This window comes from Hypanus sabinus, chromosome 2 (genome assembly GCF_030144855.1).
Source record: "Hypanus sabinus isolate sHypSab1 chromosome 2, sHypSab1.hap1, whole genome shotgun sequence".
Classification (NCBI taxonomy): domain Eukaryota; kingdom Metazoa; phylum Chordata; class Chondrichthyes; order Myliobatiformes; family Dasyatidae; genus Hypanus; species Hypanus sabinus.
The window spans coordinates 575,226-588,250 of record NC_082707.1 but is presented as its reverse complement, the minus strand read 5'-3'; the positions used below and the strand labels follow the sequence as shown (position 1 = coordinate 588,250).

Below are 13,025 nucleotides of genomic sequence, written 5' to 3'. Positions count from 1 at the left end.
CATGATGAAATGGCAGAGCAGACTCAATGGGTCAAATGGCCTAATTCTGCTCCTGTATTTCATGGTCTTATGATCTTAATTGTTTGCTTGTATTACTTATATACAAGTAACTGGTTAGTGTGCTTTCAAGTGGTCAGTGTGTATATGCAGTTGTTCAGCGTGTCCCCTTGTGGTTACATTTGAATGATTCTGAAAAGCACTGGAAACTTCTTCAGTGCTGCATTATTTGAATAAGGGGTGTCTGATTGGTTGACTCTTATCCGCAAATTTGAATGGAATATTTCTTACCTATATGTTTACAAACAACTGACCACACAGCGGCACCATCTATTGTTGCTTCTCTCTCCCTTCTCTTATAGACCTCTATAACTGACCATTTTTCAACTCTCTTTGTTCTATTAATGCTTAATGAAAAAATAATGAAACAACAAGTTTTATGCCTACACGAGGAATCTGCAGATGCTGGAAATTCAAGCAACACACACAAAATGCTGGTGGAACGCAGCAGGCCAGGCAGCATTTATAGGGAGAAGTGCTGTCGACGTTTTGGGCCGAGACCCTTCGTCAGGACTAACTGAAAGGAAAGATAGTAAGAGATTTGAAAGTTGGTGGGGGGGGGAATGCGAAATGATGGGAGAAGACCGGAGGGGGTGGGGTGAAGCTGAGAGCCAGACAGGTGATTGGCGAAAGGGGTAGGATAAAGAAGGGAAAGGATCATGGGACGGGAGGTCTAGGGAGAAAGAAAGGGGGAGGGGAGCACCAAAGGGCGATGAAGAACAGGCAGAGTGATGGGCAGAGAGAGAAAAAAAACTAAATATATCAGCGATGGGGTAAGAAGGGGAGGGGCATTAACGGAAGTCAGAGAAGTCAATCTTCAAGTTTTATGCCTCTTTGCTGACTTCTGAAAGAACCTTGGGTGTAAAAGATGGCAATTTGGACTAATGGGATAGGTTAACGCTTAACGAGAATGTTAGAACAGCAAGGTGTAGATCCAGAGTTAGAAGCACTGTCATGCTGTTCACATAGAGGCAGGAATATTGCCTGAGGCAGAGGGGTGGGAAACAGAATAGCAGCTGGAACCTAACCTGGTAACATTTTGAATAACAGAGATGAAATGTTTACTCAACGATGAGACTGTGAAGACCGTAACAACAAGTGAGATGTGGTGATCACATGAAAAAAAACTATTAAATGTTAAGCTATGTGGCCACAATATAATTAAGAAGCCAATGGAATTCTGGCCTCCATCTCCAGAGTGAGGAAGGTATGTTTCAGCTTTGACATTATAAACTGACTCCCAGTGCACCTTCAGAAAGAGGGATTAAATTTAGCATTAAGTTGGTCTGATTAGAAAAGACAGCTCGCATGACATATGCCCACACCACCCTGCCACTATATTTCCTCCTTACCCTACTGAAATCTCCCCTCTCTACCTCCCAAACTCCATCTTGCTCGTCAATTAGACCTCACCATCTGCAGCCCTGTCACCTCCACCGTTCACCTCACAGCCTCTGTCATTATTCCCGCATTCCCTCATCCATCTACCTACCACTAACCCCCTTCACCCAGATCCCCCCTTCACCTCCCAGCCCTCATCACTATTCACACTCTCCCCATGTGCTTATCACTCGACTCCCCCAGATCCACCTATCACTTTCCACTTTCCCCTCCTCCACCTGCCCGTTACCCCTGCTAACCTGGATTCACCCATCACCTCTAAGCCTCTCTCAGTATCCCCACTCTCCCCTGCTCCAAGACCCACCTCTGCCTCAGATCCACATATGTCCTGCCAGCTCTTGCTCCACCCCTTCCATTCACCTTTATAATGGCTAACTCCCCTCTATCTTTCAGTCCACATGAAGGGTCTTGACCAGAAGCGCTAGCTATCCATTTCCCTCTACAGACGCTGTCTCACCTACTAAATATTCTAGCATTTTTTAAAATTGTGTTTGTTTTCATCAGTCTGTGGCTGGATTTTACAAACAGTTTCTAAACAGTTTACAAACAGTTTGGAAAGCCGTCAGTGAGTGAGTGGGCCAGTGAAGGAGTGGAGATTTGAGGCTTTTACTCGAGAGGCTTCGACGGGAAGAAGCGGAGGACGAGCTTGTTTCCAGTTAGTCTTTACAATGCCTCCTGAGACAGTGATGTGCCTCTCCTGTGAGATGTGGCAGTCTTGGGGGAACTCCCCTCTCCCGCAGAGTCACATCTGCCAGAACTGCTTGCGGCTGGGCGATCGGGAAGAGCATGTGAGGAATCTGGAGCAGCAGCTGGTTGACCTTCAACTCATAAGGGAGAATGAGGCAGTCATAGATGAGAGCTACAGGGAGATAGTCACACCTAGGCTGCCGGAAGCAGGTCGTTGGGTGACAGTCTGAGGGGGGAAAGCGAAGGAGAGTAGACAGGTAGTGCAGAGCACCCCTGTAGCCATTCCCCTGAATAATAAGTTTACCGTCCTGGATGCTGTTGGTGAGGACAACCGACCAGGTGTGAGCCACGGTGGCAGGGCCTCCGGCACTGAGTCTGACCCTGTGGTGCAGAAGGGTGGGACGGAGGAGAGGAGAGCTGTTGTCATTGGAGACTCTATAGTCAAGTGAGCAGACAGGAGATTTTGTGGACGTGAGAAGGAAATCCATATGGTTTGTTGCCTCCCGGGTGCCAGGGTCTGGGATGTCTCTGACCGGGTGCACAACATCCTGGTACGAGAGGGAAAGCAACCAGAAGTGGTGATACATGTTGGGACCAACGACATAGGCAGGAAGAGGGATGAGTTTCAGGAACTAGGCAGAAGGCTGAAGAACAGGACCTCAGTACTACGTGATAGTGATGGTAAGAATTGGAGGAGACAGCAGTTGAACGCGTGGCTGAGGAGTTGGTGCAGAGGGCAGGGTTTTAGATTTTTGGACCATTGGGATCTCTTCTGGGGAAGGTGGGACCTGTACAGATTGGATGGGTTGCACCTGAACTCAAGGGGGAGCAGCGTCCTTGCTGGTAGGTTTGCTAGCATGGTTCGAGAGGGTTTAAACTAATTTGCAAGGGGGATGGGACCTGGAGCGATAGAGCAGTGAAAGAACTGCATGGAGTAAAGCCAGATCCAATCGATAAAGAGGCTTCGAGGAAAGAGAAGCAGAATAAAGGGTATAAAGGTAGTAAGGTAGAAGGGCTAAAGTGTGTTTACTTCAATGCAAGAAGCATCAGGAACAAAGGTGATGAACTAAGAGCTTGGATACATACATGGAATTATGATGTAGTGGCCATTACGGAGACTTGGCTGGCACCAGGGCAGGAATAGATTCTCAATATTCCTGGATTTCAGTGCTTTAAAATGGATAGAGAGGGGGGATAAAGGGGAGGAGGGGTGGCATTACTGGTCAGGGATACTATCACAGCTGCAGAAAGGGTGGGTAATGTAGCAGGATCCTCCTTTGAGTCAGTATGGGTGGAAGTCAGGAACAGCAAGGGAGCAGTTACTCTACTGGGGGTATTCTATAGGCCCCCTGGTAGCAGCAGAGATACCGAGGAGCAGATTGGGAGGTAGATTTTGGAAAGGTGCAAAAATAACAGGGTTATCATCATGGGTGACTTTAACTTCCATAATATTGATTGGCACTTGATTAGTTCCAAGGGTTTAGATGGGGCAGAGTTTGTTAAGTGTGTCCAGGACAGATTCCTGTCACAGTATGTTGACAGGCTGACTAGGGGGAATGCCATACTAGATCTAGTATTAGGTAACGAACCGGGTCAGGTCACAGATCTGTCAGTGGGTGAGCATCTGAGGGACAGTGATCACCGCTCCCTGACCTTTAGCATTATCATGGAAAAGGATAGAATCAGAGAGGACAGGAAAATTTTTGATTGGGGAAGGGCAAATTATGAGGCTATAAGGCTAGAATTTGTCCCGGTGAGGAAGATAAAGAATGGTAGGATGAAGGAACCATGGGTGACAAGTGAAGTGGAAAATCTAGTCGGGTGGAAGAAGGCAGCATACATGAGGTTTAGGAAGCAAGGATCAGATGGGTCTATTGAGGAATATAGGGTAGCAAGAAAGGAGCTTAAGAAGGGGCTGAGAAGAGCAAGAAGGGGGCATGAGAAGGCCTTGGCGAGTAGGGGAAAGGAAAACACCAAGGAATTCTTCAATTATGTGAAGAACAAAAGGATGACGGGAGTGAAGATAGGACCGATTCGAGATAAAAGTGGGAAGATGTGCCTAGAGGCTGTGGAGGTGAGTAAGGTTCTCAATGAATACCTCTCTTCTGTATCCACCAGAGAGGGAACTTGATGATGGTGAGGACAATAGGAGTGAGGTTGATGTTCTGAAGCATGTTAATATTAAGGGAGAGGAGGTGTTGGAGTTGTTAAAATACATTACGACAGATAAGTCCCCGGGGCCTGACAGAATATTCCCCAGGCTGCTCCACGAGGCAAGGGAAGAGATTGCTGAACCTCTGGCTAGGATCTTTATGTCCTTGTTGTCCACGGGAATGGTACCGGAGGATTGGAGGGAGGCAAATGTTGTCCCCTTGTTCAAAAAAGGTAGTAGGGATAGTCTAGGTAATTATAGACCAGTGAGCCTTATGTCTGTGCCGGGAAAGTTGTTGGAAAAGATTCTTAGAGATAGGATCTATGGGCATTTAGAGTATCATGGTCTGATCAGGGACAGTCAGCATGGCTTTGTGAAGGAAAGATCGTGCCTAACAAGCCTGATAAGAGTTCCTTGAGGAGGTGACCAGGCATATAGATGAGGGTAGTGCAGTGGATGTGATCTACATGGATTTTAGTAAGGCATTTGACAAGGTTCCACACGGTAGGCTTATTCAGAAAGTCAGAAGGCATGGGATCCAGGGAAGTTTGGCCAGGTGGATTCAGAATTGGCTTGCCTGCAGAAGGCAGAGGATTGTGGTGGAGGGAGTACATTCAGATTGGAGGGTTGTGACTAGTGGTGTCCCACAAGGATCTGTTCTGGGACCTCTACTTTTTGTGATTTTTATTAACGACCTGGATGTGGGGGTAGAAGGGTGGATTGGCAAGTTTGCAGACGACACAAAGGTTGGTGGTGTTGTAGATAGTGTAGAGGATTGTCGAAGATTGCAGAGAGACATTGATAGGATGCAGAAGTGGACTGAGAAGTGGCAGATGGAGTTCAACCCGGAGAAATGTGAGGTGGTACACTTTGGAAGGACAAACTCCAAGGCAGAGTACAAAGTAAATGGCAGGATAGTTGGGAGTGTGGAGGAGCAGAGAGATCTGGGGGTACATGTCCACAGATCCTTGAAAGTTGCCTCACAGGTAGATAGAGTAGTTAAGACAGCTTATGGGGTGTTAGCTTTCATAAGTCGAGGGATAGAGTTTAAGAGTCGTGATGTAATTATGCAGCTGTATAAAACTCTAGTTAGGCCACACTTAGAGTACTGTGTCCAGTTCTGGTCACCTCACTATAGGAAGGATGTGAAAGCATTAGAAAGGGTACAGAAGAGATTTACCAGGATGCTGCCTGGTTTAGAGAGTAAGGATTATGATCAGAGATTAAGGGAGCTAGGGTTTTACTCTTTGGAGAGAAGGAGGATGAGAGGAGACATGATAGAGGTTTGCAAGATATTAAGAGGAATAGACAGAGTGGACAGCCAGTGCCTCTTCCCCAGGGCACCACTGCTCAGTACAAGAGGACATGGCTTTAAGGTAAGGGGAGGGAATTTCAAGGGGGATACTAGAGGAAGGTTTTTCACTCAGAGAGTGGTTGCTGCGTGGAATGCACTGCCTGAGTCAGTGGTGGAGGCAGATACACTAGTGAAATTTAAGAGACTACTAGACAGGTATATGGAGGAATTTAAGGTGGGGGGGTTATATGGGAGGCAGGGTTTGAGGGTCGGCACAACATTGTGGGCCGAAGGGCCTGTAATGTGCTGTACTACTCTATGTTCTATGTTCTAAATGCACATTTCAGGCCCTGAATGCCCATCCCTTGATCGCACATTACGGAGTGGCACACAGCTGACAATAATTCATACAGTACAGTCCGGTTAATTGAGCCATCAGCTAACCAAGGCAGCCACTTATTTGGGACAACTTTTAAAAAACAAAAGCTAATGTTTATTTGGGACACTACTGTATATTTGGGACAAGAGACTGTTGCTGAACAGTTTCTAACCAGTGGCAGTTTTGTGTCATTGTGGAGCTGGTACACACTACACCATGATTAGAGCAAACATTTTTAAAACAGCATCAGTTACATAATTTTGTGTTCAAAAAGCAGATATTTTTGTCACTGACAATTGACAAGAAATAAGCAATGAGACAATTCATAATGGTTTTGTTTACTGTGGTTTCAATCATTCAAGCTTGGAGATTCCAGAAATGGCTGAGAGTGAATATTCAACAATTTCACTGCTGCATCAAGAATTGAAGGTATCAAAAATCATCTTGAATATTACAATGAAAATGAAGATTTGGGGGATGCAATCATCAAAAGCATTGCATGAAGGCAGTTCATTATCTGTACTAGGTGTACTGATTTTGTTCACTTACAGTCAAAAGAGCAGGACGCGGATAAATTCCTTCATCAACATTAGGAACTAATACTCAGTTTTATAGTTCTGTAGTAATGTCAGTAGTGTTCTAATTTGTTCTGTATTTCATTTAAATACACAATTTGTTATCCAGTTTGTTTTTTTCCATATCTTTTTAACTTTCCATGTAACTTCAGCTAATTGGGGCAGCCATTTAATTGGGCCAAAATGTCCTGGTTCTGAAGTGTTCCAATGAACCGGAATCCACTGTAACTGGTTGTGTACTGACTGAGGTCAACCACGAGCAAAAACATGCCCAAGAGCAGCCTTACCTGGATAACAGGTAGGGAGATCAGTACCCAGTTCATCATTCACCCAAAAGCTGTTCTCCATACAGGTGTACGTACCTGGAGAAAAACAGTATTGAAATTAGACTATCACCGTAGAATATAGTACACAAAAGGGACAGAGCAAAACCATTCCTCTCGGACATTCTAATCCTCTCAAGATAAATGCTAACATTGCATTTGCCTTCCTTACCACCAACTCAACTTGCATGTTAATCTTTAGGGATTCGTGGATGAGGACTCCCAAGTGCCTTTGCATCCCTGATTTCTGAATTTTCTCCCCGTTTATACCATGGTAATTCAAGTGTTCATCTAGATAAGTACTTTTACAATGCCAAGACTCTCTGCCTCCAACACCATCTCAGGCAGTTTGTTCCAGACTGAATGTGCCTCTGGATGAACAAAACCTAGCAACAATTCTTTACCCAAGTTGCGCCACGTCTGCTTCAGGGGTAAACTGACTATAGTGGCTTTTTCCACTGACGTTGGGTGCCACTACAACCAGAGGTCATAGGTTAAGTGAACAAAGTGAAAAGTTTAATGGAACTTGAGGGGCAGTTCCTTTACTCATAGGGTGCATGCGAGCTTGATTCCAATGTTTAAACGAAGTTCGGATAGGTACATGGATAGTAAGAAATGGAGGACTATGGTCCTGATGCAGACTGATGGAAGTAGGCAGTTTAAATGGTTTTGGCTTAGAGTAGATGGGCTGAAGAGCCTGTTTCTGTGCTTAACTTTTCTATGACTCAAGATGCTTCTCATAATTCTGCAAAGCTGAACTGGATCCCCCCCCCCCCCACCCCACCCCACCCCACCCACCCCAGCCTCCTTCACTTCAACAAAAACAAATCCAGCCTCTCCTAACAGCTGAAATGTTTCATGACAGGGTGTGGAGGTGGTTTATGAAAATTGTCCAGAGAATGAAAGGGCTAACGTATGAGCAGTGATTGATGGCTTTAGCCTGTACTCACTGGAGTTCAGGAGAATGAGGGAGGATCCTCATTAGAAGAATGATGGAGACACTAACAGTGTGCCAGAGTCCGTAAGTGTCAGGGAGCAGGAGTGAGTACCATTGCTATTACAAGGGAAAAAATGATTAGCAAGCTCAAAGGTCTTAAGGTGGAATTGAATTGACTTTATTTCTTACATCCTTCATATACATGAAGACAAAATCTTTACATTACTTCTCCATCTAAATGTGCAATGTGCAATCATAGTAATTTATAATAAATAGAACAATTGATGTAATATAGAGTACACTCAAATCAGCGTGAGTTCATCAGTCTGATGGCCTGGTGGGGGAAGCTGTCCTGAAGCCTGTTGGTCCTGGCTTTTATGCTGTGGTGCTGCTTCCCAGATGGTAGCAGCTAGGCAAGTCACCTGGGCCAGATGGACTACATCCTAAAGTCCTGAGAGAGGTTGCTGAAGAGATAACACATGCATTGGTCATGATCTTTCAAGAATCACTTGATTCTGGTACGATTGCTCTTGATTCATTAAGAAGGGAGGAAGGCAAAACAAAAGGAATTATAGCCAGTTAGCCTAACCTTAGTGGTTGGGAAAGTGTTGGAGTCTATTATTAAGGATGAGGTTACGAGGTACTTGGAGACTAATGATAAAATAAGTCAAAGTCAGCATTGTTTCTGTGAAGGGAAATCTTGCCTGACCAACCTGTTAAGAGTTCTTCGAGGAAGTAACAAGCAGGGTGGACAAAAATGTAATTTACTTAGATTTTCAGAAGGCATTTGATAAGGTGCCGCACATGAGGCTGCTTAAAGACAAAATCTAATGACTTTATAGGAAAGATACAGGCATGGATAGTGGAATGGCTAACAAGCAGGAGGCAGTGAGTGGGAATAAAAGGGGCCTTTTCTGGTTGGCTGTGGTAAACTTCAGGGGGTCAGTATTGGGACCACAACTTTTCATGTCTTTCAGTGATTTAGATAATGGAATCATTGGCTTTATGGCAAAGTTTACAGGTGATACGAAGATAGGTGGAGGGGTAGGTTGTGCTGAGGAAGCAATGTGATTGCAGCAGGATTTAGGCAAATTTGAAGAATGGGCAAAAAAAATGGCAGATGGAATGCAGTGCTGGGAAATGTATGATAAGAGCTAGCTTCATCCCACCCCCTCCGGTCTTCTACTATCATTTCGCATTTCCCCCTCCCCCCACTACTTTCAAATCTCTCACTATCTTTCCTTTCGGTTAGTCCTGACGAAGGGTCTCGGCCCGAAACATCGACAGCGCTTCTCCCTATAGATGCTGCCTGGCCTGCTGTGTTTTTGAGTGTGCTGTTGTTTGAGATTATGTTGAGCCTTTATAAGACACTGGTCAGGCTGCACTTGGATTATTGTCAACAGTTTTGGGCCCCATATCTCAAAAAAGATATATTGTCATTGGAGAGAGTCCAGAGGAGGTTCACGAGGGTGATTCTGGGTATGACGGGGTTAACATACGAGGAGGGTTTGGCAGCTTTGGGGCTGTACTCAATGGAATTTAGAAGAATGAGGGTGGATCTCATTGAAACCTACTGAATATTGAAAGGGTGGATATGGAGAGAATATTTCCTATGGTGGGGGTATCCAGAACTAGAGGGCACAGCCTCAGAATTGAGGTGCAAACCTTTAAAACAGAGGTAAGGAGGAAGATTTTTAGCCAGAGAGTAGTAACTCTGCTGAATATTCTGCCACAGACTGTGGTGGAGGCCAAGTCCGTGGGTATACTTAAGCTGGAAGTTGATAGTTTCCTGATTGGTCAGGGCATCAAAGGGCAAGAAGACAGATGTATGAGGTTGAGTGGGATCTGGGATCAGCCATGATGGAATGTCAGAACAGACTCAACAGGCTGAAAGGCCTAATTCTGCTCCTATTTCTTATGGTCTTTTTAAAACTTATCGAATATTGAAAGGCCTAGATACGGAAACATAGAAAATAGGTGCAGGAGTAGGTCATTCGGCCCTTCGAGCCTGCACTGCCATTCAGCATGATCATGGCTGATCATCCAACTCAGAACCCTGTACCTGCTTTCTCTCCATACCCCTTGATCCCTTTAGCCATAAGGGCCATATCTAACTTCCTCTTAAATATAGCCAATGAACTGGCCTCAACTGTTTCCTGTGGCAGAGAATTCCACAGATTCACCACTCTCTGTGTGAAGAGGTTTTTCCTCATCTCGGTCCTAAAAGGCTTCCTCTTTATCCTTAAACTGTGCCTGTGTTGTCTTTATGACAGTTATTTAGTTTATAATATTTTCGCTTAGTAATTCATTTGTTAGTATTTTCTAGTTAGAATTAGAAGTGTTTAAAGTATATTCATTGCATGTAAAATATATCGGCATGCGATGACGTCACATCCGGTTTTGCCGCATCTTGTGGGAAAATACCGGTTTGAGATCAACACAAGGGTGGGGGCTCACCACGAGGCAGAACCGAGCAGAAGTTGTTTTGCAAGCATTAGAAATCACAGTGAGAGCAACGCTGTAAGTTAATAGATAATCGATATGTTGAATTAAAATGTTAACGCCGATCCTGTTAAAAGTAACGACGGTCGATAATGTTTATGTTTTCGTTAGTTAAAGAGTTGCGGATAGTTTGCATTGAAGTGTATTTAAAGTAGTCAATGGCGTAGGTAAACTCTGCCTGTATACGGCACCTTAATGTAATGTAGTTATAGTCACTTTTACAAGTATTTACAATGGAAATGTGATATTAAGAAAGGAACAAATACTGTATCAATCTTGTATTGTTTTATCAACAGTTTTCACCATATGTTAATGTGAAGAGTGAACAGTAAATGGTTAATCTTACTGCAACCTGGTTCTCATTGACTGTGGTTTATCTCGACGTTTAATTCGGCGTTCACTTACACCCGAAGGAGAACGCTACAGTGAAAAAGCGGCATTATCAGGTGTTTCAAGTGCTGCAATGTTATCTCGATCCAGCATCAAGTCGATGCCGCCCAGCGACAAGGGCAGTAGAGCGACATCAAGTAAGTCCACCCATGCAAGGGCCAAGGCAGAAGCCGCCAGGGTGCGACTGCGCTACGCCAGACAAGAAGCAGATCTGAAAATGGAACAGGCTGCCAGAGAAGCCAGAATCCAGAAGGAAAAGGCCGCCAGAGAAATGGAAGCGGCCGCCAGAGAAGCCGAAACCCAGTTGGAAATGGCAAAGATATCGACAAAGTTGCAAGTGCTGCGGCTAGAAAGAGAAGAAGAAGCTGCCAAGGTGGAAACAGAGTACATAGAAGAAGCTGAAGAAATGCATGATCCAGCCGAAGTAAGATCTACTTCAGAAAGGACCAGATTGGAACGCACAATCGACTATGTCCGATCTCAAATAGACAGGCAGGCTTGTACTTCCCCTCCATATGTATTCGACAACATCCCATGCCATGAGGAACCTCAGGGAGGCACGATTGCATCACATCCACACGAGGAAGACAATTTACCCTCGCGGCTCCGTGATGAAGTCGAGAATGAAAGAGCCGACAACCAATACTTCTCGACACCAAACTTACAAGATTTGGAGAGAAGAGATGCAGAGGTCGAATTCAGGACAGCGAATTCCATAAGAAATGTACGCCCTCAGTCAAATACGCGCCAATGTATTTCCCTAGCCCGCATGCCGCTTACAGTTGATCCCACGATGCAGTATTTAGCACGACGGGATCTCGTCACTTTGGGACTGTACCGGTTTGACGATAAACCTGAAAATTACTGTGCATGATACCCCACATTCACCAACGCTATCGACAGAGTCCAGCTCAGAGCAACCCAAGAGTTGGACCTTATGGCGAAATGGCTGGGGAAAGAATCACGCGAACAGGTGAGATGCATACGTTCAGTGTACATCAACAAACCCGAGCTAGCCTTAAGCAAAGCGTGGGAGAGACTTCGGGAGGGCTATGGGGCCCCCGAAATTATTGAAGCGGCGCTATATCGACGTCTGGAAAACTTTCCTAAGGTGTCAGCCACAGATCACATCAAGTTAAGAGAATTCGGAGATTTACTCATGGAGATCCAAGGTGCCAAAGAAGATGGCTACTCAGCTGGTCTAGTATACCTAGATACTCCATCCGGGATTAGACAAGTCGTGGACAAACTTCCATTTGGGCTGCAGGACAGGTGGTTGACCGTTGCTTTAGAATACAAGGAAGACCACAATGATCGATTTCCTCCCTTTAAGCTCCTCACTAGGTTTGTGTGCAGGGAGGCGAAGAAGCGAAACGACCCTAGCCTCGCGGGTCCAGGAAGCAGTACGATTTACGCCAAGCCAGGTAGATCCTCTTCGAATGTTTTCAACATTGATAAACCCGTCTCAGTGCTCAAGACTGAAGCCCTTACAATTGATAACGACCCTAGCAAGTATTGTCCATTGCATAACAAACCTCACCCCCTAAAGGATGCAGAATGTTTAGGGAAAAACCCCTTGAAGAGAGGACGGCCCTTCTCAAGGAGAAAAGAATATGTTTTAAATGCTGTTCCTCAACCTCTCACCTCACCAGAGAGTGTATGATCGCCGTGAAGTGTCCGGAATGTGATAGCACTGATCACGTCGGGGCCATGCATCCTGGCCTGTCACCGCAAACCAACAACGCTCCTTCACCCCCACAACAGGACAGCGGGGAGGGAGAGGCCCACTCCAGGACAACAGTTGTCAGCTCGAACTGTACACAGGAGTTTGCGGTCAAGGTCAGTCAAGCCGTTCTTGTTCCAAGATCTGCCTCACTAAGGTGTACCCTAAAGGAGCCAAAGACAAGGCCATCAAAGCCTATGCGATTCTGGATGTTCAGAGCAATCGCTCACTAGTCAGTCCAGAGTTCTTTAAATTGTTCAACATTGAGAGTGAGCAGTTCCCATACTACCTCAGAACTTGCTCAGGCAACATGGAAACCCAAGGAAGGAAGGCAGAAGGCGTCCAGATCGAGCCCCTGGATGGTAAAGTCGTCATCTGTCTCCCTCCGCTCTTAGAGTGCAATGAAATCATGAATAACCGCACTGAGATCCTGACACCAAGTGCGGTGCTACACCAGCCACATCTCCACCAGATCGCAAAACACATCCCAGAACTGGACCCAAAAGCGGAGATACTCCTGCTATTAGGGAGAGACGTTCTCCGGGTGCACAAGGTTAGGCAGCAGGTCAATGGACCACACGACGCCCCCTTTGCGCAACGCCTGG

The 13,025-nt window shown here is 45.5% G+C and overlaps 1 protein-coding gene across 10 annotated transcripts in view; it reads right to left on the bottom strand.

Annotated features, from left to right (window-relative positions):
* Positions 1-13,025, bottom strand: part of masp1 (MBL associated serine protease 1) — a 404,010-nt gene that overhangs the window by 177,503 nt on the left and 213,482 nt on the right. For 9 of the 10 annotated variants that reach the window (XM_059990875.1, XM_059990870.1, XM_059990882.1 and 6 more), the window contains exon 10: positions 6,833-6,907. In XM_059990875.1, the coding sequence (XP_059846858.1) occupies positions 6,833-6,907 (75 nt within the window). Of the gene's footprint in view, positions 1-6,832; positions 6,908-7,818; positions 7,923-13,025 lie in introns of those variants that run through there. The other variant, XR_009515996.1, reaches the window with a different exon arrangement.